This window comes from Bufo bufo, chromosome 2 (assembly GCF_905171765.1).
Source record: "Bufo bufo chromosome 2, aBufBuf1.1, whole genome shotgun sequence".
NCBI classification, from domain to species: domain Eukaryota; kingdom Metazoa; phylum Chordata; class Amphibia; order Anura; family Bufonidae; genus Bufo; species Bufo bufo.
The window spans coordinates 416,954,761-416,980,193 of record NC_053390.1 but is presented as its reverse complement, the minus strand read 5'-3'; the positions used below and the strand labels follow the sequence as shown (position 1 = coordinate 416,980,193).

Genomic DNA, 25,433 nt, shown 5'->3' with positions numbered 1-25,433 from the left:
ACAGGTTTTACTATATATTAATCTGCTCAGCTTCTCCTGCTCTATAACATGGCAATTTAAGATTGCATTACATTTTTGGGTGACAGGTCCCCTTTAAGACATGAACACTTTTTATTAGTCAATACCTTACAAATCATAAATTGATGGCTAGAGCGGTGCTTTGGTAAAGCTGCTATCATAGTCCATTCATTCATGTGGGGGGTCACCACAGTTTGAAACCCACTAACATATTTTTTTAGTGACTTATTATGGAATGATATATTGAGCACCGTGTATGCCTACACTTTAATCCTGGGGGAAGCGCTTGTTTTTCCTTAAAGGATCGTTTTACCATAAAATGAAAATGGCACAGAAATATATAGTATAAAATATATTACTTTCACTTTAGGAAACCCCCCTCCATATGCTCTTTTAGGGTACGTGACTGTCATAGAGGGGTCAGAGAAGAGAGCTGCCGTAAATAGTGGCTCGTTCTGAGGGACCCAATGACTTTTATTTAAAGGGCAGCTGCAGGGGCGACATGTAGCCAGTCGCAGCCTGCCCAGAGCTGAAAATAACACTACATGGAAGTAGGAGCTGTAAAGAAGGGGGAGAAGTATCCTTGCAGCAGAGAGAACAACCAGCTACAGGGATCCTATTAGAAAATAATTGGAGCATGATTATTAGAAATATTGAAAGTAAATTCCCCTGCCCAGGTGAGTTTACCGCCATGCAAGAAATGTTTATAAATTGAATTATTGAAGTGTTAGATTTTTTTTATATATCACTATATTGGCTATTGCTCTGTGTTTCTGATACAGAGCTCCAAACTGCCTGCATAGTCATAGAGGTAAATTATAACAGTCTGCTTTCAGCCACCACAAGGGGGATTTTAGGAACTTGCTGTATACTGTTTATTCATTCAACTCAATAAAAAAAAGAAAAACTGTATGCAGAAAGCTTCTAAGCCCCCCCTAGTGGCAGCTGCTGTTAGACTGAAACTTAAACAGTTATCAAAAGTCCAAATGCATGTAGGAACAAATCCATGCTATATACAGCTAATCATTTTATGTAAAGCAGATGTGTAGATTGTGAAAAATGTTTGCTTTATATTTTTGTAGGAAAGACAGAAAAATGGCACTTATCCAGCTTGGGTCAGTGGAGGAAGCTATAACAGCTGTAATAGATCTACACAACCATGATTTGGGAGACAACCACCATCTGAGAGTTTCATTTTCTAAATCAATGATCTAAGTCCCATCTGCCATCAACATTCCTTCCTCTTCATTAAATCTTTGTAAAGACTGGACCACGGTTTTGGCAAATGCAGTCAGACAGAGACTGATAATTATAAGACCAAACCTGCCTCGTTTGTAATATTAGGTCTCCATGGGAAGGAATGCATCATATGCCTTCTTATAAACAGACTGAGAATATGCAGAATCCATCTAAAGCTTTGTGCTTGATAGTGATGAAATATACACATTCTGCATTTACAGCAAAATCGAAGTATGATCATTTTGTTTTACAACTTCATATCCTTGGTGTTCATTTTCTTTTTGCTCCAAATAAACCTTCCACAACATTTTTCTGACAATCATCAAGGTTTTGAAATAGTTCTATGGAGATGAATCTCTACTCCTCCTTTTCCTCTTTTTTGTTTTTTTTTGTTTTGTTTATGTGATGAATTTCACTTTACAAGAATTTAAAGGGGTTGTCCCAAGATCAGCATTTATCAATCGCCTACATGATAGGTGATAAAAGCCTGATTGCTGAAATCCCACCTCTGAAACATCACCAAACACCAGAATGGGGGTCCTGAGCCTGCCGTTCCTCCTCACTTCATGACCACAGTGAGGAGCAGTTTAAGCACAGCAGTCGAGTATGCATGGTGCAGCTACGCTCTCTACAGAAGTCTACAGAACTAAGTTAGCCGAACATTGGACTTGGCTATCAACATCAGTCTGATAGACATTCAATAGAGCTGCATGGTTCAAACTCTTCCTCCCTTTGGTTGTACAGTGAGGAGGAACAGGGGTTGAGGACCCCTATTTTAGTGTTTGGTAGTGCCCCCAGTGGTCGGATATTTATCGTCTAGCCTATAGACAGGTGATATATGTCAATCTTGGACGACCCCTTTACGTCCTTCTTTTTTTTTAATATATATACTTATAGGTAGAGAACAATGAAAGTGAAGATGACTTTTTTTGTTTGTTTTTGTTTTTTTTAGTGGGCAGATCTCTGTCAAGTATTCTGTTTTAGGCCGATGATATGGTAATATAATACCATGACAAGTTAGACCGTAGACCAAATTTGTTTTATTGCCCACAAATATATAATTTTTACACATTTTTAATTATTTAAGTTACCTTATTCCTAATTAAACCTTGCATGTTGGGATATTTTAGTTTTTTTCTAATGGATCTCCAAGTTTTTGGAAATGGTTATCACACTGACTGCTACTTGAAAATGTAGCTGCACATATTCATAAGCGGCCTGCCTTGTGAAATGACAGCTATTGCCTGTCGAGATGTGTTGTGTGATATGCTTATTTTGGAGCAAACTGTAAAAGTTCACTGTTAAATGAAATCATGAACTGTTTCTTTTCTGAATATAAGAAGTTTACAGTCTTACAAATAATTATTCAGGTCTATCATTTGGTTTTGCAGATTTTTGAGAAATTATTTTTGGTAATATGTTAAAGAAGATTTAAACCTCAAGGGTTTTTGTACCACTATGATGACTAAAATCCTTACATCAGAATTACTGTGTACTTAATTTACTTATGTGCCTTATTATGTGCTTATAATGTAAAATAGGGTAGATTATTTTTGATGTATCTTTTGAAAATTGTATTGTGGGTTTGGTGAGTTTTTTTCCTTCAAATATTTCTAGTTTTCAGATTTTATGTTATGTTTTTTTTTCTTTTCTGTTTCCAGAAGCATTGATGGGAAACTGTCATCATCTTGGTGCTGCCCTGACTGAGGGTAGCATAGAGTAGTGACATACATGTTGATTTCAGTGGTGTGTCATTTATTAGATAATAAGTGGTTGCTGAAAACCAGCTTCCTAATCTTCACAGCCTAGGCCTGGAAAAGAGTCATGGCTGCCTGAGAAGAGTCATGGATATTGATGATCTCCTGCTCTACCCACCCACTTGCTGATGGAGGCAGTTCTCTTCTAGAAGAAGGCTGGCAATCATCAGCAGGTGGGAGAGATCAAGCAGGTGATCATGAATAAACGTGAATCTTCACAGGCAGCCATGACGGTTTTCCAGGCCCGAGCTGCAATGATTATGATGCAGATTCTCGACAACCACTTACTTTTTTCTCAAGAATGACGCCACTGACAGCATAAATTGATGACGGGTTCCCTTTAAATTGTTTCAGTTGTGTAGAAAGCAGATAATGAGAATAGAAACAGACGATAAAAGCCTTGAAAATCTGTATACTTTTACAATGAGGTGGACTTCATGTATGTTTCAAATACTTGTTTGCATGCCAGATTTTTTTCGGTGTGGTAGATATAAAGTGTACTCGGGTGGTGGAGCACTTGTACTCGGCCACATCTGTCCCTTGAGCCACAGGTTGGATAGCACTATCCTAATAGTGAGTGATGAAAAATGTCACAGATCTTCAGTGAATAGTTGTCTGTCTACAACTATTTACTTGTGTAAGCTCTGCATTATTTCTGAAGCTTTCCAACTTTCCATTTTGTATCACACATCTGTAGGAAAACCATATGTGGTTTCAAGAATCCTTTCTGCTCCTATTTTACAGTATGGAAGCCACTGTAGTCACTGGCTGAAAAACAGTGCATGTATGCAAAAAAGGCAGTATCTTGCACCCCTATGTACTCAGACTAACAAGAAATTAGGAAACCTCTGTGTGGCTTTATATTTTTCCATTTTTTTTTTTAAATGGGTTTCTTTATTTTATTTTTTTTAATGCATGAAAGCCAGTTAGGAAATTCATATGTGAAAGTATCTGCAAGTTTCAAACCTGTTTGTATTGATATATAGCTAACATAAAATGTGATGGTTTATCTTGTTTATAAGGTGTTGACGTAAAAATTGCAGTGAAGACGTTAGGTTTTATTTATCCATACTGTCTAAGATAAAGTAGAGCTGGCCTTGTTGCCCATAGCAACTAAGTACTGCAATTTTTTTTAAACTACTCAGAAAATACAAGCTGAGCTGTGATTATTTTTTTTTTTTTGGGGGGGGGGCAAACAAGACAAAATTTCACCTTTCTCTTGCAAACACCAGAGATTTGTAGAGATTGTATGGCGCCAATTGAAGTCCTGTGGGGCACTGTGCTCAGGGTGTTGCTGTACCATGCACCATCAGGTATGTATGGAGATATTCTCACCTAGAAGCAATGCACTATACAAACGGCACCTGATGGAGCATGACACAATTTTTGTACAGAATCCATGCTTACCAACACTTGTGTTGGTAAATATGTGGCATTTAAGCCACACCCCTGGGCACACTTAATTCCGCTCCCCCAGAATGCTTAGTTCCTGGCAGGGTTTACATAAGTCCCACTCATTTTTGCCCAAAGAAAAGCTTAATTTGCTGGGATTGTCTCAGAAAATCCAGGACAATCCTAGCAATTTTGAGACTGTTTGCAAATTTGCAGAATCCAACAGAGAAAAACAAGGGCCTCCTTGTGAAATTAGAGGCATAAGAATCTACACCAAGGCCCATGCACCTCTATGGGTGCCCTGTACAAAGCATAAGGCCTTGAAGAGTTTTGATAAATGGGCCCAAAAGATGTCAACCTTGTGAATCGCTGTGGTTTTTCATTAAATCCTGGTTGACCGCCAGTTGTTCTGGGTTGATAGATGCATGGTCTGCAGCCGTTGCCACACTCAGAGTATCTCAGGATATATTAGAGCATTTTTTTGCTTGATTATGCATATCAAAATGCAAAAAAACATAATCTAAATAAAATCAATCATATCCTCAAGAATCTCTAACCGGCACTGAATGTCAGCTGCTGCTTTACAAGAAATTGCAGTGGTAAGATATATAATATAGATAATATGTGAGGTCTTAGCTGGTCTAAGTACGTTGTGTGGTGTTCATTGGATTCTTAACCGCCCCTTCCCCGTGTCTGAAATATATCTATATATATATATGTGATCAGAATCCAAAATCATTATTGACTATTTATATAATGTTTGTGAAGAACCAGGTCAGAAGGTGCTTCAGGATTTCACTGGAGCGCTAGCAGTGTTTTACTTAATATTATACATGTCATTTATAGTACCCCTGACGTCCGTTTCAACATGCGTACGTTATACAGAGATGTTTAACCTATTGAGTACTGGTAACTATACCCAACAACCTGTATTAATTGAAATCCTGTCTCAGGTCATTTTCAGAAGCAAAAATAAATAGTTCCTGAGTGGCTTCTCAAAATTACCCAAATGCTGATTTTCTTTTGGCACTTTAATTTATTCTTTCCAGATTGTAATATAATAATTGACAGATGACTTTAATTGCCAGAAAAGTGTAATCATCCGAACCTTTTCCATTATGTGTCATGTAGCTGGGTGCACCTACCATGAATGAGATACTTAACCAAACTGCAATAAAACAATACTTCTGCTGGAATCTTCGCCCCTTCACATCCAGAGGCAATAAGGAATTTTTCATATCGTGGAATAACTTCCAGGACCACAGAGAAAATGTAGACCGGTCAGCCTTACTTGTTTGATTTTTCATGATTAACTATTATCTATGTCTTTTTAGAGGATACTTATGGCTGGAGTATGGTGACAAGCAATCTTATGTTCCTAAATGTTTGCTTTGTAAAATGGCAAAAATTCTTTTGGACTTTGAGAAGCGCTCGTCAGCATTAACCTAGAATTGTCAAACTATATGGTCTTTTTCATGGATTCATTATAGGGTTGCTACTCATTGATTGTTGAAGTACTCTTTCTATATTCTCAAGTATTGTGTGTGTATATATAGAAGGTAGCTTAATGCTCAAGATGATGTTTTAAGACATTAGTGATTAGTGGGAGAGACTTCATGAATTTTTCATGTCCATTCTTATAGGCTAACATCAATATATACTGGTGACTTATATGTGCGTGTCTGAGATATAGAACATACTATTTACTGTAGTTAAGTTAGCAGAAATGCTTATTATTTTTAGAGGGATAAATTTTTTCATATACTGATTGCCTTTACGTATATGTTGCTCTTCTACTTCTTAGCCAAGGCACAGTATATTATGCCTGGCAAAACTTGGAATGTATAACTAGCTTCCTATGAACTCAATGAATATGTTGTGATGGTGAAGGAGGCAGCTGTAATTTGCATTTATTCAGTGGCAGGGTGTAATTCTTTTGTCACGTAATCGCTTGTCGAAACATTGGCAAATGGAATGCGCTCATGCCCATCTACCAGTTTTATTACACCTGTCTACAAAAAATGTTGATGCATGACTTAGTCTGGGACAGAGACTACTTGTGACGTATTGCATGACATTAGGTAGAGTAAAATAACTTCTGTGGGTTAATGTTGTATATACAAGCATGCTTTGATCACTTTATGCTTGTGTACCGTTGATATTGAGGTCAATAGTATGAAGGGTTTCTGTGGGGACAAAGATGTAGACCCCTAAATTAGTTGAGGTTTGATTATTTCTGTAACATTGTGTGTGTGTATATATATATAAATATATTTGATCTGGTGTTTTTTTTTTTCTTTTTAGTAGCGTGCAGCCAAATGTGTTATTTTATTTTCTGGTTACGAAAGAGGTTCTGTTTATCTTATGGCATGCAGTGAGTGTGGTTTAAAGAGCTAGCATTCTTTTCTTTTGACCTATATAATATTGGGAGGTGGCTTATTTAATTGTGATGAGAAAAGTATATTCTGCCACTCAAGTTGCGTTTTCTAAAACTAGCTATCATTTGAGACTCTAAAGTAGAACATTCAGTATTTGATGTTGTCCTGTAAACATTATTTGGTCACAATCAGCAAGGAAATGTTTGCTGTAACTTTCATGGCATATTCTTCATTTAATATGTAAGTTTGACAATTCATACTAGATCCAGTATAAACCTAAAGGGGATTCTTCCATCGCTAGGATATGCCACAAATGTCAGATAAGTGCAGGTCCAACTTTTGGGCCCGCTCCTGTCTCTAGAATGCCCTCAAAGTGAAGGGAAAGCAGTTGTGTATGTGCAGCCACCCTCCATTCACCTCTATGGGATTTCCAAAAATAGCCGAGCACCTGGAATGGATGGATTTACTGCTTTCTCTCATTCACTTTAGGGGCCCATTCTTAACACAGGAGTGGGCCTAGAGGTGGGACCAGCACCTCTCCTAGCAATATACCAAAAAATGTTGAGATGGGAATACCCCTTTAACATTAAAAAACACTCCAGGCCATTGTGTTTATTCTCAGGTACCCTGTTATGTAATTATAAGTGAATTGGAAAGGGGGGCATTCAGGGCCTTCATCTGTGAATCAGGGAAGTGGTTACAACGTCCTGACGGACTTGGCATGCCTGTGCATAAAGCCTGTTTATGTAAATGAGTACTGCCTGCCAAATAATTAAATACAAGTGTATTCCAGTGCCTTCAAGGCATTCCTATTGTTCCTTGCATCATAAAACACTTTAAAGGGATTGTTACAGTTTACAAAAAGTTTTTTTTTCCCCCTCCTGACACAGTCCCAGTTATATCCATAGAATGTGCTGGTTGGTATTACAGCCGAGACCTTCTTACTTGAGCCGAAGGACAAGAATTGTACTGTCTGTAATAAGGCCGATCATGTTTTCTAATCCCTGAAAATTTCTATACTACTCACATAAAGCCAAAATTTTATACATCTGTTGCAACAAAATAAATCCCTGTAATTGTCAATTTTATTTGCCTCCTAAGGCCTGATGTGATAGACATCTAATCCCCCAGTAGTGATTAGTGGATGAGAACTGCATTATTTGGCTCCCGTTACACTCTGGAAGAAGAACTGATGCAGGGCAATTTTATTTCACTATAGAGTTTGAGTTCATGACAAATATAAGGGTACAGCTACATAGAGTGGATTGCTGCTTTTAGGAAAGCCACGACCGCTGGTGGCAGCCAATGACCGCATGATTTTGCAAGAACAGGTGGGGTTGGCGAGGATGTGTGTGGCCAGCCGTACCCTCACAGTTCAGTTTGGAATGTATAGAAAATATAAATTATCAAAATATTAAATCCCTGTGGCATGTTTTGGGTTGTCGTAGTTTGTACACATACAATATGTGAGAACAATGCTGCTAAGGCTAAATCTGTGGATTATTATAAGCCAGACTCCTTTTTTTGATTTTCTGTTTGTATCAAAGAGTCGATAATTCAGTGCAACTCCTGTATCCTCTATATCCATGATATCTTTGAATGTACAGTATAGTGCCCGACACTGGATATTTAGCTCTAGCAGAAAACCTGTAATCAATATTCTAATAAAGAGCACGTGGAAAATCAGGAATTTAGGCCAAGGGTGCTGCTATGTTTTCAGGTTTTTATGCAGTTTTTGAAAGCAAATCCAGCAGTGGATTGAAGAAGTAGAGTTTGTATCTGTCCTTTATACTTTCTCTACTTTTATGATCCACTCATGATTAGGGCTTAAAAACTGCCTCAAAATCCGATGTGTGTGGCAGCACCCCAGGGCTACACCTGAACTTTTTTTGTAGTGCTACAAGATTGATTTTAACTAAGAATGTCGCCACAATGTCGACTGTGTGTAGCGTAATTCTTAACATTGCATTTGAACAGCTGTACTTTTTATATCATTCACAAATGTATGTATATCTAATGAATTAGTAGCATTGACACACTTAACCGGCATGATTACATGCAACAACTTATGATAAATTTGTGCTGCATATTAAGGGAATCTGTCACTGTGTTTACACCTACCAATTGCTGTCATGACTGTATAGGTCTGTGATGGCTAACCTCCAAACTACGACTCACAAGATACACACTTGCTTGGCTTTTCTCAGAACTCCATAGAAATGAATGGAGCATGCTGGGAGTCGTAGTTTCACAACAGCTGGAGTGCCGGACGTTAGCCATCACTAGTATAAGTGATACGACACGGATTTCGAATTCTGTGCTGCATGCAAATACTGGGAACTCCTAATCCCAGAGATATAATGAAGTGGACTCCTAAACGTTCCATTGCATAGACCAGGCATCCTTAAACTGCGGCCCTCCAGCTGTTGTAAAACTACAACTCCCACAATGCCTTGCTGTAGGCTGATACCTGTAGGCTGTTCGGGCATGCTGGAAGTTGTAGTTTTGCAACAGCTGGAGGGCCGCAGTTTGAGGATGCCTCCAGGGCAATGCCACTAAAGAGAGAAAATTGACATTTCGGATCCATGTCATTTCACCTATCCAGCCATTACAGAAATGAGTGGAGGTAAAACATAGTTTTAATGTGATGAATTTACAGTTGTCACTGGCTTTCCATGCGTGTTATATCTAAGTGGATGTGTGGTGCAGAGTCCTTTACCGTATGGCACAAATGCTTCCCTACATTTCATGCATTTTTTTTTTCCCAAACTGCTTTCAGACCGATAGTGATTCTTATTTCACTATTCTGAGAGTATTCACATCTGTTTGGGTTCTAGCTAATGTAATTAATATGTATTTTTATATATATTCTTGGGGTTTGATGCAAGATTCTTAACATTTTAAAGGACCAAAGTTTATGTGCCTTCAATTATTCACACTTCGTTGTTTGTCCTTGCATAGGTCCTCAATGCCATTTCACATTAGTGTCTCGCTGATGTTGAAGACCTTAGAGGTCATCACTAGGAGAAAATAGAAGGTCTGTTAATGACGTATATACTGAAGGACCTCAGCAGGTTGCCCTGTGTCGTACAGCATTAGAAATATGTAAACTACATTCCCATATAACTAATATGCAGCAGTCTTTATTTCGCAGCAGTCAATGTGATTCTTTGGTGTTTAATGGGAGGGCACAGGTGAGATTTTATAGCTTATTCTGTGTGCATTGTAGTGTTGATAAGTACTTGTCGCATTTTCTCTCCAGGTTCCTTTTTTTTTCTTCTTATATATGTGTATATTGCACATTTAGGATTTAAGCCCACGGTAGCACAAGTTACAGGTGCACTTCTGTACTGTATCTAGAATGTCACCTCATTGCTCTGACCAAAGATGTCTGTCCTGGTATTACTAAGACATTCAGTGGTTCTGTACATTTATACTACGTTATTCAGAAATGAAAAGTGGCCTTTTCAACTTCTTTTCTTCTCCTGTTGACCAGATAATTTCCGTTTTGTGATCAGCATTTTATGTAACCTGAGACAATAGATGGCTATTTACAGTACTGTATTTATAGAGAGATTATGGAGCCAGAGGCATTTTAAGTCTGTTCTGCCTATTTCCTTCATCACAACCTTTTCGTCAAACTAAGAATGTTGATCTGACATACGAAAATGCTGTAAATATTTTTTTTTTTAACTAGACAAAAATGTGGTTTTTGGGAACAATTTAAAGTATAAAGTGCTTTTATATGAAAAGAATCACTTGTCTTGTATATTTTGATAAGCAACAGTACCAGCTTTACTTGTGACAATGCAGAGGGTGGGTGGGCAGCACAATTTCATGTATATCATGACCTGTTATCACATGGAAAGTGAAGATGAATATTAAAGAAACCAATATTTTCTAACTGCGTAGTGCATGGTTAATTCATATTTCTGTATTCTGTATCATTTTTATAAGTTTATGTATTTACTGAAAACTACTCAAATATCTATACTTACCCTTTCTTAACAACTCTAGCTGTTTGTAGCATGCCGTTAATAAATGTCATTACACCTATACTCTTCTAAATTTTTCCTGCGTTCTTGTTTCCTACATTAGGGTTTCCCTTGTCTTTATTTGTGACGCTAAAATTGTCTTTTTATTTTATTATCTTAATTTTTTTGTTGACCTGATTAATTCACGTGATAAAAGATACAGTACATTGTGACTGTTTTATGTATTTTATAATCGTACAGGAGTGAGGGCGCTCATGTTTCTGTAACTCCTGTTTCTTTCATTGAGACGGAGCAGGCATGTTTGACCCCTATTTTAGTGAGAAAATCCTTGTAAGGGTTGCCTCACAGGTACATTTTTTTCTCACCCGACTTGATCAGTGTTTTGTAAGCCTAGTTTTTATATATATATATATATATATATATATATATATATATATATTATATTTTTTTTTTTAGGGGAAAGTATGTGCCCCTGTGTAATGTTACTTCCTCTGTGATCCGCAAGAGGAAAAAAGCACTGTTAAGATGGCATTAAAAAACAATGGAAGTCTATTGGACAAGAATGCCAGGCAAGGAAGGAAAAAAAATACTAGACTCAGTGAATACTGCAATTTAAAAAATAGAAAGATTTATTGACCCAGAAATGGACTTTAAGGATAAAAATCCCTGTCTCTCATTTAATATTTCCCATAGAGTTTGATACATTTGTAGCTGCCGTTTTTTGCCTAAAAGAAGCCAGCAGAAATTGCACTGAAAAAGCTACAAAAACCACCAGACTAAATCTACATTTTTATACTGAATGCTGTAGACTCGGTAGTTGCTCAAAAGTTCATGAAGAGTTTTAATCACAACACAAGTGATGACTTATTGCTAGGGTATACTATCACTTCCTGGGGATCTAACTGCCAGGACTACAGATGATCCTCAGAATGGAGCGGCGGTGTTGGTTGACCACTGTGGTTTCTTTGCAGATTTGTCTTGCACAGAGGCACTTCTCCTTTGCAGGGCAATATAACAGTCTCGTTCACTAGAACACTCATTCACGTTTTAATCAGAATTTATGGAAGGCTATAAAATAAGTTAATAGAAAGTGATTGGTACCAGAAGGGCCACTGTGCAGGGAATGAGCTGAAAGGACAACAGTCACTTTGTTCTCGGAATCAATGGTGGGGTCCCAAAAGGTCACACCGCCAGCGATCTTAATTTTATGGCTGCAATATGCTATAATATTATTAGGTGGGAATATATAGTATGACCTTGGAACATGTAGGAATTTTTTTTTTTTTTTTGTGTGGTGTTTTTTGAGTTTTATTGAAACCTGTAAAACAATCTAATAAAATCTTGTCGGGCTTTAACTTTCAGTAGCAGTTTATTGTACTTGTTGGAAAATTATACTCTTCTGCTACCTGCTTCTCCATACCAGGTCCCTTCAGCAGTCTTTCTGTCCCATCCAGTAAGCTTTCGGATGAACAGGGTCATGTGCACAGCTGCAGTCAATGACTAGCTTCAGCAATGACTTGTCCTCAAGCCACATGTGACTCAGCATTGACATGCCTTATAGGGACACGACATCACCACTGAGGCCAGTAATCCATCTGGTTCTTAACAGGGTGGGGAACCAGAAGACTGCTGAGGGAACCAGGTAGCCAGAATGGAGTAAAGGGGAGTGGATGAGGAGGATTTTTTCAACAGGTACAATACAGTGCTAGTGAACATTAAGCCCAAAAACCTGGACAACCCCTTTTTAAATCTCAATGAAAACAGATTAAAGGGTTTCTGTCACCTGGAAAATGGGTATTAAGCTGGCTGACATTAGCGATGTGCTAATGTCAGCTGAACATAACTATATTAGTGCCATCTCACTGCCTAAAGCCTTTATTGAGAAAAATTAACTTTTATAATATGCTAACTAGCCTCTAGGAGCAGGGGGGCGTTGCACCTGCTCTTAGAGGTTCTGTTTGCCCACCTCTTTTCACGCCATTCTTCTCTTGATTGACAGGGCCAGGGCAGTGCTGCTCTCCTCCCGCCGGCCGTGTCTGCAGTGCAAATCTCGTGCCGTTCAGTATTGAACGGCGCAGGCGCAGTGAGGAAGCCAGCAGCCGCTGAGTGTCCTTCCCTCACTGCGCCGAACGCCGCGAGATTTACACTGCAGACATGACCTGCAGGAGGAGAGCAGCGCTGCCCTGGCCCTGTCAATGAATTGAAGGGCGTGAAAAGAGGTGGGCAAACGGAGCCTCTAGGAGCAGGTGCAACGCCTCCCCCCCCCCTCTCCTAGAGGCTAATTAGCATATTATAAAAGTTAATTTTTCACAATAAAGGCTTTAGGCAGTGAGATGGCACTAATAGTTATGTTCAGCTGACATTAGCAGATCGCTAATGTCAGCCAGCTTAATTCTCATTTTTCAGGTGACAGAAACCCTTTAAAACTTTTTAATTTTTTGTGGTGGTTCTTGAAAAAAAATAAAAAATGTTATTAGATGGAAATGCGTGGCTAGCTATATTTGCAACAGTTGTAAAGATTTTCAGCAGGGAGAAACATAAGATTCTATCCATCAGGCAGGTCATAATATCTGGACAATTGATCTGAGCTGGATAACCATCCATTGGAGCAACTTTTAAGGCCCTTTTTACATGGGTCAATCAGGAGACTGAATGTTTGTTCCCAATCATTGCCCAATATAAACACGCCCAGTGGTCAGCTGACCAATGAGCTTGCACGTTGACTGATCACATATTTTATATAGGCATAAATATCTACCTTTTGTCAACTGCACTTCCCATCTGGAATCTCCCAAGATTTGTAGGTGACAAATACAATGTGAATGAGGAGGAACGATTGTTTTAAAGATTGTTCATTCACATGCACTGCATATTCAATGAATGCTTCATTTAAGTGCAGCTTTAAAAAGGACCTTTCATGGGTCCAGACATTATCAAATAACTATTGGGTTGTGTAGGGCATAGTGAAGGGATGTAAGATCGCTTACTTGTTTTTCTGTGCGCCACTCCATTCGCCCGCTGTGCCCCCCTTTTACTTTTTCCGCCTGGTATGTAAATTAATATCATCGGTACAGGGAGGAGGAGACGGCACTGTTTCTCAATGGAGAAAAAAAAGCTAACCTTCTCCCTGGCTGTGACTCCCTTGTGATTGGACAGCTCACAGCCAGGGAGAAGGAGACACCCATTGAGAAACGGGTCATCTCCTCCCTGTACCGATGATAGTAATTTACATACCAGGCGAATGGAGTGGCGCACAGAGAAACTAGTAAGCAATCTTGCATCCCTTCACTATGCCCTACACAACCCACTAGTTATTTGATCATGTCTGGACCCATGAAAGGTCCTCTTTAAGTACCAGCTAAAATGCTGTATCAATCCAATCAGTGCTTATCTCAGGCAGAAAATCTGCACATATTAAAGGGCCCTTGGTGCAATGATATATTACATGGTAATCCATTAATTTGAAAGGAACCATGTAATGCTACATAAGTGGGCATATGCCTCCCCCCCCCATCCCCCACCCCACACACACTACAAACTAGTTTCCTGGATTAGATTATCTGTAGCTCCAGAGTCCAGGGTTCTGGCTAATGGGTGGCTATCTCACTTGACTTCTATGACTAAAGGAACATGCCAGGGATTCCTCATTGCACCGTCCGTTTTGGTTTAGCAATAGAGGCCCTGGCCATTAAGGGCTCTTTCACACTTGCGTTGTCCGGATCCGGCATGTACTCCACTTGCTGGAATTACACTCCGGATCCGGAAAAACGCAAGTGTACTGAAAGCATTTGAAGACGGAACCGTCTTCAAAATGCTTTCAGTGTTACTATGGCAGCCAGGACGCTATTAAAAGTCCTGGTTGCCATAGTAGTAGCGGGGAGCGGTATACTTACAGTCCGTGCGGCTCCCGGGGCGCTCCAGAATGACGTCAGAGCGCCCCATGCGCATGGATGACGTGTCCAATGCGATCACATGATCCATGCGCTTGGGGCGCCCTGATGTCACTCTGGAGCGCCTGGGGAGCCGCACGGACGGTAAGTATACTGCTCCCCCGCTCCCCGCTACACTTTACCATGGCTGCCAGGACTTTAGCGTCCCGGCAGCCATGGTAACAATTCAGAAAAAGCTAAATGTCGGCTCCAGCAATGCGCTGAAACGACGTTTAGCTTAAGGCCGGATCCGGATCAATGCCTTTCAACGGGCATTAATTCCGGATCCGGCATTGCGGCAAGTGTTCCGGATTTTTGGCCGGAGCAAAAAGCGCAGCATGCTGCGGTATTTTCTCCGGCCAAAAAACGTTCCGTTCCGGAACTGAAGTCATCCTGATGCATCCTGAACGGATTTCACTCCATTCAGAATGCATTAGGATAATCCTGATCAGGATTCTTCCGGCATAGAGCCCCGACGACGGAACTCTATGCCGGAAGAAAAGAACGCAGGTGTGAAAGAGCCCTTAGTTTAGGTTAGCTTTTGATGTTTATTTATCCAGAAATGGTATCGAATAAAAAAAATTGCATTATATGCAGGCTATCTCATTCTGTTCCTACAGGACTCAAGTCCTTCATTACACAATGCTTTATCCATTGGAAAGCAGAGGGGAGCATAATTTCTGCCAGTTATCCTTCATCTGTTGTAAAACACTAAATATTTGATTATTCATATAGCTCACAATCCTTCTGAATCCCTTCAACATAACATTGGTCACTTTTTGCCCTGGGTTTGTGATAAAACTAGGTTGTGAAATGTCTTGCCTGGATTAATCATGGGAAAATTATGATTTTACCCAAATTACTTTAAGCCCTATAACATTATACCTAAGACTCTGGTTTGCCCTATTCTTTTGTTTTGGCACCAGTCCAGAGGTAAGACCTCTCTTGTTATGTTTAATCATACTAAGGAGTTGAGAGGCCTTGCCTTCCCAGATTCTTTTTGTATTATCTAGCAGCCCAGCCTATACTTATGCAGTTCTAGTTGGCCCCTGAGATAGATATAGGAGAGGAGATCCTTCTGCAGATGCTTGAGTGGATGAATAGTCTCTTAGTTTATCTTGAGATGGGTCCCCATCACTTTGTTGATTTTGCTACATCTCTCCATTCCTTGGCCTGTGAGAGGCTGTGTACTATTTCTGGACAGCTAATTTCTTGAGGTTTATAGAATAACCCATTGTTGCTGGAGTTCAGGGTCTCCAAAGCTATGAATTTTGGTTGAATAGGAGCATTAAATATTCCAGTGAGTTAATAAATGGAAGTACTTGGAGGACATTCGAACAACTCAGGAACATGTATGATAGCCCTCAACAGGTCTTTTATAGGTTTTTGAAACTTAGGGAACTGTGCTTGCAGAACATGTCTAACTATTCAAGTGTTGCTATTCATACCTTTCCTCTAATTGCTTCATTTAATGCCTCACATCCTGTCCATAGTGTGTCCCACATTTACAATGCTCTTTCGAACCAGTTACATAACATATGTCCACCCCCTGCAAGGGAGAAATGGGCACAATATATTCCCTCTTTAAATACTAAAACTGGAACACTAAGTTGGTATTTCACCTATGTGTGTCACTAGTTGTGACTAAGAAGTTATTTGCTAGCTTACTCTATATAGATTACATCAAGTTGGTGTCATAACTACCTCTCAGTGTCTTTGATGTACTGCTATGGATGCAGATATCTGGCATCTTATTTGGGCCAGCCCGATGTTGGTAGCTTTTTGTAAGGAAGATTTCACTAGTATAGAGGCTAATTTTAAATTAGTTTTTCTATGGAGCCTAAATTTTTATTGCTTGGTATGTTAGAGACGAGGAGCGTTTGTCCTTCCAGCAATTTATTTTCCTTAGGGAATGACTTTTTATGGTCCATCTCCTACTATGGCCAAATGGATTTAATTTACTAATGACATATTACCCAAGGAAAGAGTAGTGACATGGTACCTGAAAACCATTACAGCAAAATCTGCCCTCCAAAAGTCAAATAGTGCTCCTTCTCTTCTGGGCCCTGCCATGTGTCCATACAGGAGCATTGCCATATTCAGGAAAAATGGCTACTCAAGGGCTCTGCAAACCTGACATGGTTCCTTAAAATCCTTCTAAAATCAGGGTCCCAAAATGGATAAAGGGCACCTTTGTTTCTGAGGGCCATGTCTGAGTCAGCACACTAGGCCCACATATGAGAAATATCAATAAACTTCAGAATCAGGGTAATTAATAGATGTTTTTCTTGCTGTTATCCCTTGCTGTGTTACAGGAAAAAATATGCAAAAACTTACATTTTTTCATTTTGCTTTAATTCATATGGAACACCTAAAGGATTAACAGAGTTTCTGAATTCAGTTTTGAACACTTTGTGGTGTGTAGTTTTGTAAAATGGGGCAATTTGGGAGGGTTTTTTATTATGTATTATCTCATCAGCCGGGGTCCTGGGCGTCGGACCCCCACTGATCAGATACTGATGACCTATCCAGTATAAAAATCCCGGAAAACCCTTTTAAGTTCCCACAGATGTCTGGCCATTAGCTGGTGAAAATGCAGAACAGGTGCACTGTTACTTTCAAAGGCAGTAGGCGTGTGGCCTCTGGGACAGAGAAAGAGGTATAGCAGCTGAGTGCAGGCTGCAGCCTCCAGCGGGAAACAGAGGACTCTGGTGACCGACCCTGCTTCGAGGAGGGCAGATGAATGCTGGCAGGGGACGGCCACCAGGCAACATTAGATGGTTGCGATGCAGCTCCCATGCCTGCCCCAGATAGCATGAGCATGATGAACAGCCCTCCTAAAGTAGAAGACCAGCACTATGTCAGGATATAAAATTATTTTTACATAATAACATAACATAAATCGTCTGTTATGCTTTCTATGCATTTCTGGTGTGTGCAGCATCCTTAATTATGGCATAAAAGTGAAACAAACCAAAATATGGTCTGGTCTAATGAATTTGGCTTAACTATGATGATGTTTCTCTAAGCCGTGGACACCATTTGAGTAAATTTAGAGGATACACAAAGGATCTACAGGATTTTATAGCTCCTATATGATATATGTGTCTCCTATATGATATATTTAACTGACATTTTTTATCGTAACAACCAACGATTTATACAGGAAAATCATAACGATTAACAAGGTTGCCCAAACTTTCACATCCCACTGTATAAGTCACTCTCACTCCCCCCCCCCCCCCCCTTTCACCCATCCAAGGTGCAGGGATATGACATCATCATGTGTGTGTGACGGAATGCATGCACTCAGACTGCAGCAGATAACTGACTGGCCCCCTGAGGCTCAGAATCTGTACAGACAAAGACACCATGGCACCACACACACACACCCATGTCATAAATAGTCCCTAAACAGAAGGTGGGGGAGCCCTGCTGGGGATGTTTCAAAAGGATCTATTGATCTTCTGAAGTGACCAGAAGCTAGACAATCTAGCCATCTGGTGCCATCACCCGCAGGTATGCAGGAGGAGCCGGGGGCGCCGTGACTGGGGGACATAACTGGCCACATGTATAAGTACATATAAGACAATTGGGGCATATCTATATATATATTATATATACCCAACTCTAATATAAGTATATATGGACATGTGTGCAAATACAGGGGCATACAGACATATCCATGTATACACACATAACACTATGACCTTCCCCCCTTTGGCCATACAGGGCCTATATATATATATATATATATATATATATATATATATACTAGACATATATTTATATACACACACCTAAAGAATTATTAGGAACACCTGTTCTATTTCTCATTAATGCAATTATCTAGTCAACCAATTACATGGCAGTTTCTTCAATGCATTTAGGGGTGTGGTCCTGGTCAAGTCAATCTCCTGAACTCCAAACTGAATGTCAGAATGGGAAAGAAAGGTGATTTAAGCAATTTTGAGCGTGGCATGGTTGTTGGTGCCAGACGGGCCGGTCTGAGTATTTCACAATCTGCTCAGTTACTGTGATTTTCACGCACAACCATTTCTAGGGTTTACAAAGAATTGTGTGAAAAGGGAAAAACATCCAGTATGCGGCAGTCCTGTGGGCAAAAATGCCTTGTGGATGCTAGAGGTCAGAGGAGAATGGGCCGACTGATTCAAGCTGATAGAAGGGCAACGTTGACTGAAATAACCACTCGTTACAACCGAGGTATGCAGCAAAGCATTTGTAAAGCCACAACACGCACAACCTTGAGGCGGATGGGGTACAACAGCAGAAGACCCCACCGGGTACCACTCATCTCCACTACAAATAGGAAAAAGAGGCTACAATTTGCACGAGCTCACCAAAATTGGACTGTTGAAGACTGGAAAAATGTTGCCTGGTCTGATGAGTCTCGATTTCTGTTGAGACATTCAAATGGTAGAGTCCGAATTTGGCGTAAACAGAATGAGAACATGTATCCATCCTCTGATGGCTACTTCCAGCGGGATAATGCACCATGTCACAAAGCTCGAATGATTTCAAATTGGTTTCTTGAACATGAAAATGAGTTCACTGTACTAAAATGGCCCCCACAGTCACCAGATCTCAACCCAATAGAGCATCTTTGGGATGTGGTGGAACGGGAGCTTCGTGCCCTGGATGAGCATCCCTCAAATCTCCATCAACTGCAAGATGCTATCCTATCAATATGGGCCAACATTTCTAAAGAATGCTATCAGCACCTTGTTAAATCAATGCCACGTAGAATTAAGGCAGTTCTGAAGGCAAAAGGGGGTCCAACACCGTATTAGTATGGTGTTCCTAATAATTCTTTAGGTGAGTGTATACACACACATATGCACAATTATACCACTTCCCTCTACATATACACTGCTCAAAAAAATAAAGGGAACACAAAAATAACACATCCGAGATCTGAGTTAATTAAATATTTTTCTGAAATACGTTGTTCTTTACATAGTTGAATGTGCTGACAACAAAATCACACAAAAATAAAAAAATTGAATTTTTTAACCCATGTAGGTCTGGATTTGGAGTCACACTCAAAGTTAAAGTGGAAAAACACACTACAGGCTGATCCAACTTTGATGTAATGTCCTTAAAACAAGTCAAAATGAGGCTCATTAGTGTGTGTGGCCTCCACGTGCCTGTATGACCTCCCTACAACGCCTGTGCATGCTCCTGATGAGGAGGCGGACGGTCTCCTGAGGGATCTCCTCCCAGACCTGGACTAAAGCATCTGCCAACTCCTGGACAGTCTGTGGTGCAACGTGACGTTGGTGGATAGAGCGAGACATGATGTCCCAGATGTGCTCAATTGGATTCAGGTCTGGGGAACGGGCGGGCCAGTCCATAGCATCAATGCCTTCATCTTGCAGGAACTGCTGACACACTCCAGCCACATGAGGTCTAGTATTGTCTTGCATTAGGAGGAACCCAGGGCCAACCGCACCAGCATATGGTCTCACAAGGGGTCTGAGGATCTCATCTCGGTACCTAATGTCGGTCAGGCTACCTCTGGCGAGCACATGGAGGGCTGTGCGGCCTTCCAAAGAAATGCCACCCCACACCATTACTGACCCAATGCCAAACCGGTCATGCTGGAGGATGTTGCAGGCATCAGAACGTTCTCCACGGTGTCTCCAGACTCTGTCACTTCTGTCACATGTGCTCAGTGTGAACCTGCTTTCATCTGTGAAGAGCACAGGGCGCCAGTGGCGAATTTGCCAATCTTGGTGTTCTCTGGCAAATGCCAAACGTCCTGCACGGTGTTGGGCTGTAAGCTCAACCCCCACCTGTGGACGTCGGGCACTCCTATCACCCTCATGGAGTCTGTTTCTGACCGTTTGAGCAGACACATGCACATTTGTGGCCTGATGGAGGTCATTTTGCAGGGCTCTGGCAGTGCTCCTCCTGTTCCTCCTTGCACAAAGGCGGAGGTAGCGGTCCTGCTGCTGGGTTGTTGCCCTCCTACGGCCTCCTCAACGTCTCCTGATGTACTGGCCTGTCTCCTGGTAGCGCCTCCATGCTCTGGACACTACGCTGACAGACACAGCAAACCTTCTTGCCACAGCTCGCATTGATGTGCCATCCTGGATAAGCTGCACTACCTGAGCCACTTGTGTGAGTTGTAGACTCCGTCTCATGCTACCACTAGAGTGAAAGCACCGCCAGCATTCAAAAGTGACCAAAACATCAGCCAGGAAGCATAGGAACTGAGAAGTGGTCTGTGGTCACCACCTGCAGAACCACTCCTTTATTGGGGGTGTCTTGCTAATTAACTATAATTTCCACCTGTTGTCTATCCCATTTGCACAACAGCATGTGCAATTGATTGTCACTCAGTGTTGCTTCCTAAGTGGACAGTTTGATTTCACAGAAGTGTGATTGACTTGGAGTTACATTGTGTTGTTTAAGTGTTCCCTTTATTTTTTTGAGCAGTGTATATACAGTACAGACCAAAAGTTTGGACACATCTTCTCATTCAAAGAGTTTTCTTTATTTTCATGACTTTGAAGGCATCAAAACTATGAATTAACACATGTGGAATTATATACATAACAAACAAGTGTGAAACAACTGAAAATATGTCATATTCTAGGTTCTTCAAAGTAGCCACCTTTTGCTTTGATTACTGCTTTGCACACTCTTGGCATTCTCTTGATGAGCTTCAAGAGGTAGTCCCCTGAAATGGTCTTCCAACAGTCTTGAAGGAGTTCCCAGAGATGCTTAGCACTTGTTGGCCCCTTTGCCTTCACTCTGTGGTCCAGCTTACCCCAAACCATCTCGATTGGGTTCAGGTCCGGTGACTGTGGAGGCCAGGTCATCTGGCGCAGCACCCCATCACTCTCCTTCATGGTCAAATAGCCCTTACTTTCAAAGTTTTCCCAATTTTTTGGCTGACTGACTGATCTTCATTTCTTAAAGTAATGATGGCCACTCGTTTTTCTTTACTTAGCTGCTTTTTTCTTGCCATAATACAAATTCTAACAGTCTATTCAGTAGGACTATCAGCTGTGTATCCACCTGACTTCTCCTCAACGCAACTGATGGTCCCAACCCCATTTATAAGGCAAGAAATCCCACTTATTAAACCTGACAGGGCACACCTGTGAAGTGAAAACCATTTCAGGGGACTACCTCTTGAAGCTCATCAAGAGAATGCCAAGAGTGTGCAAAGCAGTAATCAAAGCAAAAGGTGGCTACTTTGAAGAACCTAGAATATGACATATTTTCAGTTGTTTCACACTTGTTTGTTATGTATATAATTCCACATGTGTTAATTCATAGTTTTGATGCCTTCAGTGTGAATCTACAATTTTCATAGTCATGAAAATAAAGAAAACTCTTTGAATGAGAAGGTGTGTCCAAACATTTGGTCTGTACTGTGTGTATGTATGTATATATATATATATATATATATATATATATATATCCACAGATGCTTGGGGCACATCTATAAACATATACACATACATACATCTATAAACATATACACATACATACATACATACAAAACCGGGGGTATGAATGGGCAGCTATAAGCCCACATACATACTGTCATGCTGACATAAGTGTATATACATAGACATGTGTGCAAATACATGCACACATCTCTACACTGCGTGCAGAATTATTAGGCAAATGAGTATTTTGACCACATCATCCTCTTTATGCATGTTGTCTTACTCCAAGCTGTATAGGCTCGAAAGCCTACTACCAATTAAGCATATTAGGTGATGTGCATCTCTGTAATGAGAAGGGGTGTGGTCTAATGACATCAACACCCTATATTAGGTGTGCATAATTATTAGGCAACTTCCTTTCCTTTGGCAAAATGGGTCAAAAGAAGGACTTGACAGGCTCAGAAAAGTCAAAAATAGTGAGATATCTTGCAGAGGGATGCAGCACTCTTAAAATTGCAAAGCTGCTGAAGCGTGATCATCGAACAATCAAGCGTTTCATTCAAAATAGTCAACAGGGTCGCAAGAAGCGTGTGGAAAAACCAAGGCGCAAAATAACTGCCCATGAACTGAGAAAAGTCAAGCGTGCAGCTGCCAAGATGCCACTTGCCACCAGTTTGGCCATATTTTAGAGCTGCAACATCACTGGAGTGCCCAAAAGCACAAGGTGTGCAATACTCAGAGACATGGCCAAGGTAAGAAAGGCTGAAAGACGACCACCACTGAACAAGACACACAAGCTGAAACGTCAAGACTGGGCCAAGAAATATCTCAAGACTGATTTTTCTAAGGTTTTATGGACTGATGAAATGAGAGTGAGTCTTGATGGGCCAGATGGATGGTCCGTGGCTGGATTGGTAAAGGGCAGAGAGCTCCAGTCCGACTCAGACGCCAGCAAGGTGGAGTACTGGTTTGGGCTGGTATCATCAAAGATGAGCTTGTGGGGCCTTTTCGGGTTGAGGATGGAGTCATGCTGAACTCCCAGTCCTACTGCCAGTTTCTGGAAGACACCTTCTTCAAGCAGTGGTACAGGAAGAAGTCTGCATCCTTCAAGAAAAACATGATTTTCATGCAGGACAATGCTCCATCACACGCGTCCAAGTACTCCACAGCGTGGCTGGCAAGAAAGGGTATAAAAGAAGAAAATCTAATGACATGGCCTACTTGTTCACCTGATCTGAACCCCATTGAGAACCTGTGGTCCATCATCAAATGTGAGATTTACAAGGAGGGAAAACAGTACACCTCTCTGAACAGTGTATGGGAGGCTGTGGTTGCTGCTGCACGCAATGTTGATGGTGAACAGATCAAAACACTGACAGAATCCATGGATGGCAGGCTTTTGAGTGTCCTTGCAAAGAAAGGTGGCTATATTGGTCACTGATTTGTTTTTGTTTTGTTTTTGAATGTCAGAAATGTATATTTGTGAATGTTGAGATGTTATATTGGTTTCACTGGTAAAAATAAATAATTGAAATGGGTATATATTTGCTTTTTGTTAAGTTGCCTAATAATTATGCACAGTAATAGTCACCTGCACACACAGATATCCCCCTAAAATAGCTAAAACTAAAAACAAACTAAAAACTACTTCCAAAAATATTCAGCTTTGATATTAATGAGTTTTTTGGGTTCATTGAGAACATGGTTGGTGTTCAATAATAAAATTAATCCTCAAAAATACAACTTGCCTAATAATTCTGCACTCCCTGTATATATACACACACAGGGCCAATATATACACAGCCATACAGGAAATATATATCCCTGTTGGCCATATAAAGTGGCCCATATATATACATATATACACATATCAAAGAAGGGGCAGATACATATATATATCCATATACATATGCCCACCTGACTTCCCTCTACAATCCCCCTGTTGTCGAATTACATGACAATAACTTGAGGGAAGGGTTAGGATGTATTTGCCCCCTTAACCCCACTCTTGGTGGCAGTTCAGGAAGAACTGGAGTACACTTTGGTTCTTGGGTACATAGACATCACCTATCCCGACCTGCTCTTCACCGTAACCAGCCTCCCCCCATCCACAGGATATACCGTCGTCTTCTTTTCGCAGGAACTTTCAGGACGTCTTTTGCTTCCATCTTCCGGTATCAGCCCCTCCTTCTGTCGTCTTTTCCTGACTTCCGGAGCGGCTTGACCCTCACAGAACAGGCCTTTCTTTCAGGGAACCATCTTCCGGTGTCGGCCACCCCCAATAAGTTTGGAGTGACCACACCCCCACAGTCTCTCGGTATTAATGCAGATCTTCAGGTGTCGTCCACCCCCAAGGAACCTGGAGCGGGTTCACCCTCACAGTCTCAATTTTCCATCTGCGCCAACTTTCTTTAAGCAAGACTTTCGTCCGACATCCCTTGTTCCGTCCTGATTGAAGGATGAGTGCGGTTCTCCCATGGACAGATGAGTAGGTCTTTACAAGGCAGGTCAGATTTTTCATTAAGTGAGGTGATGTCATGGTATCTAAATTCTACCTGTGGGAAATAACTCCGCCACACTACCCATCCAGTCCTTCCCTTATGAACTTCACTGTTCCCGGGTTCAAGGTGGCAAATGGGAAACAGAGGGGGCCTGTCCCTAGTGTGCCCTACTCTTGTCCCAATTCGCACAAAACACATGCACAGTTACCCTCCCCCAACCCACCTAAACCCAAGTACATTTGTAAACAATACTATGAGGTCTCAGGATGGCATATTTACATTCCAAAACCTCATAGGAAAATTTTCCACTCCAAGGGGTCTCAGGATAATTTGAGATTTTTCATCCTGGACCCCCACACGAACTGTCATGTCTCTTAGATTTTTGGCTCCAGGACTTTGGTGAGAATAAGTCCTGAGCCTCCGGCGGTTGAGTTCGTGAAGTTCTTGCTGGTTCTGATTTGATCGGTCCGCAAGTCTCTTGACACAGTCCCAAGTGGATGATGTTGACCAGAACCAGAAGAAACCATACTGTAATCGCTCTTCCACCCGAACACAATCAAATCTTTCTACAGCGCAATGAGAATGCTCCCGCTGGATTGTGGCACAGTTCTCTGTCTCCTGTACAAGGGTCGCTAAACTGCCAAAATCCAGTGGGATCTTCTGGAGCCTCACAAGAATGTCAGGGCAGATGGCAGTCATTTTTCCTCTGCTCCGTAGCAAACACCTGGCGCTCCTGGGGGATTTTCCCTCACGGTGCAGTTAATTGTCCTACCCAGCTCCAATACCTTTGATCCATG

The 25,433-nt window shown here is 41.0% G+C and overlaps 1 protein-coding gene across 7 annotated transcripts in view; it reads left to right on the top strand.

Moving 5' to 3' along the window:
- PTBP3 (polypyrimidine tract binding protein 3) overlaps positions 1 to 6,689 on the top strand; it is a 184,501-nt gene extending 177,812 nt beyond the window's left edge. For 6 of the 7 annotated variants that reach the window (XM_040417314.1, XM_040417311.1, XM_040417310.1 and 3 more), the window contains one exon: positions 1,101 to 1,233. In XM_040417314.1, coding sequence (XP_040273248.1) covers positions 1,101 to 1,233 — 133 coding nt within the window. Of the gene's footprint in view, positions 1 to 1,100 lie in introns of all 7 variants that reach the window. The other variant, XM_040417312.1, reaches the window with a different exon arrangement.
- The last annotated feature ends 18,744 nt before the right edge of the window (positions 6,690 to 25,433 follow it).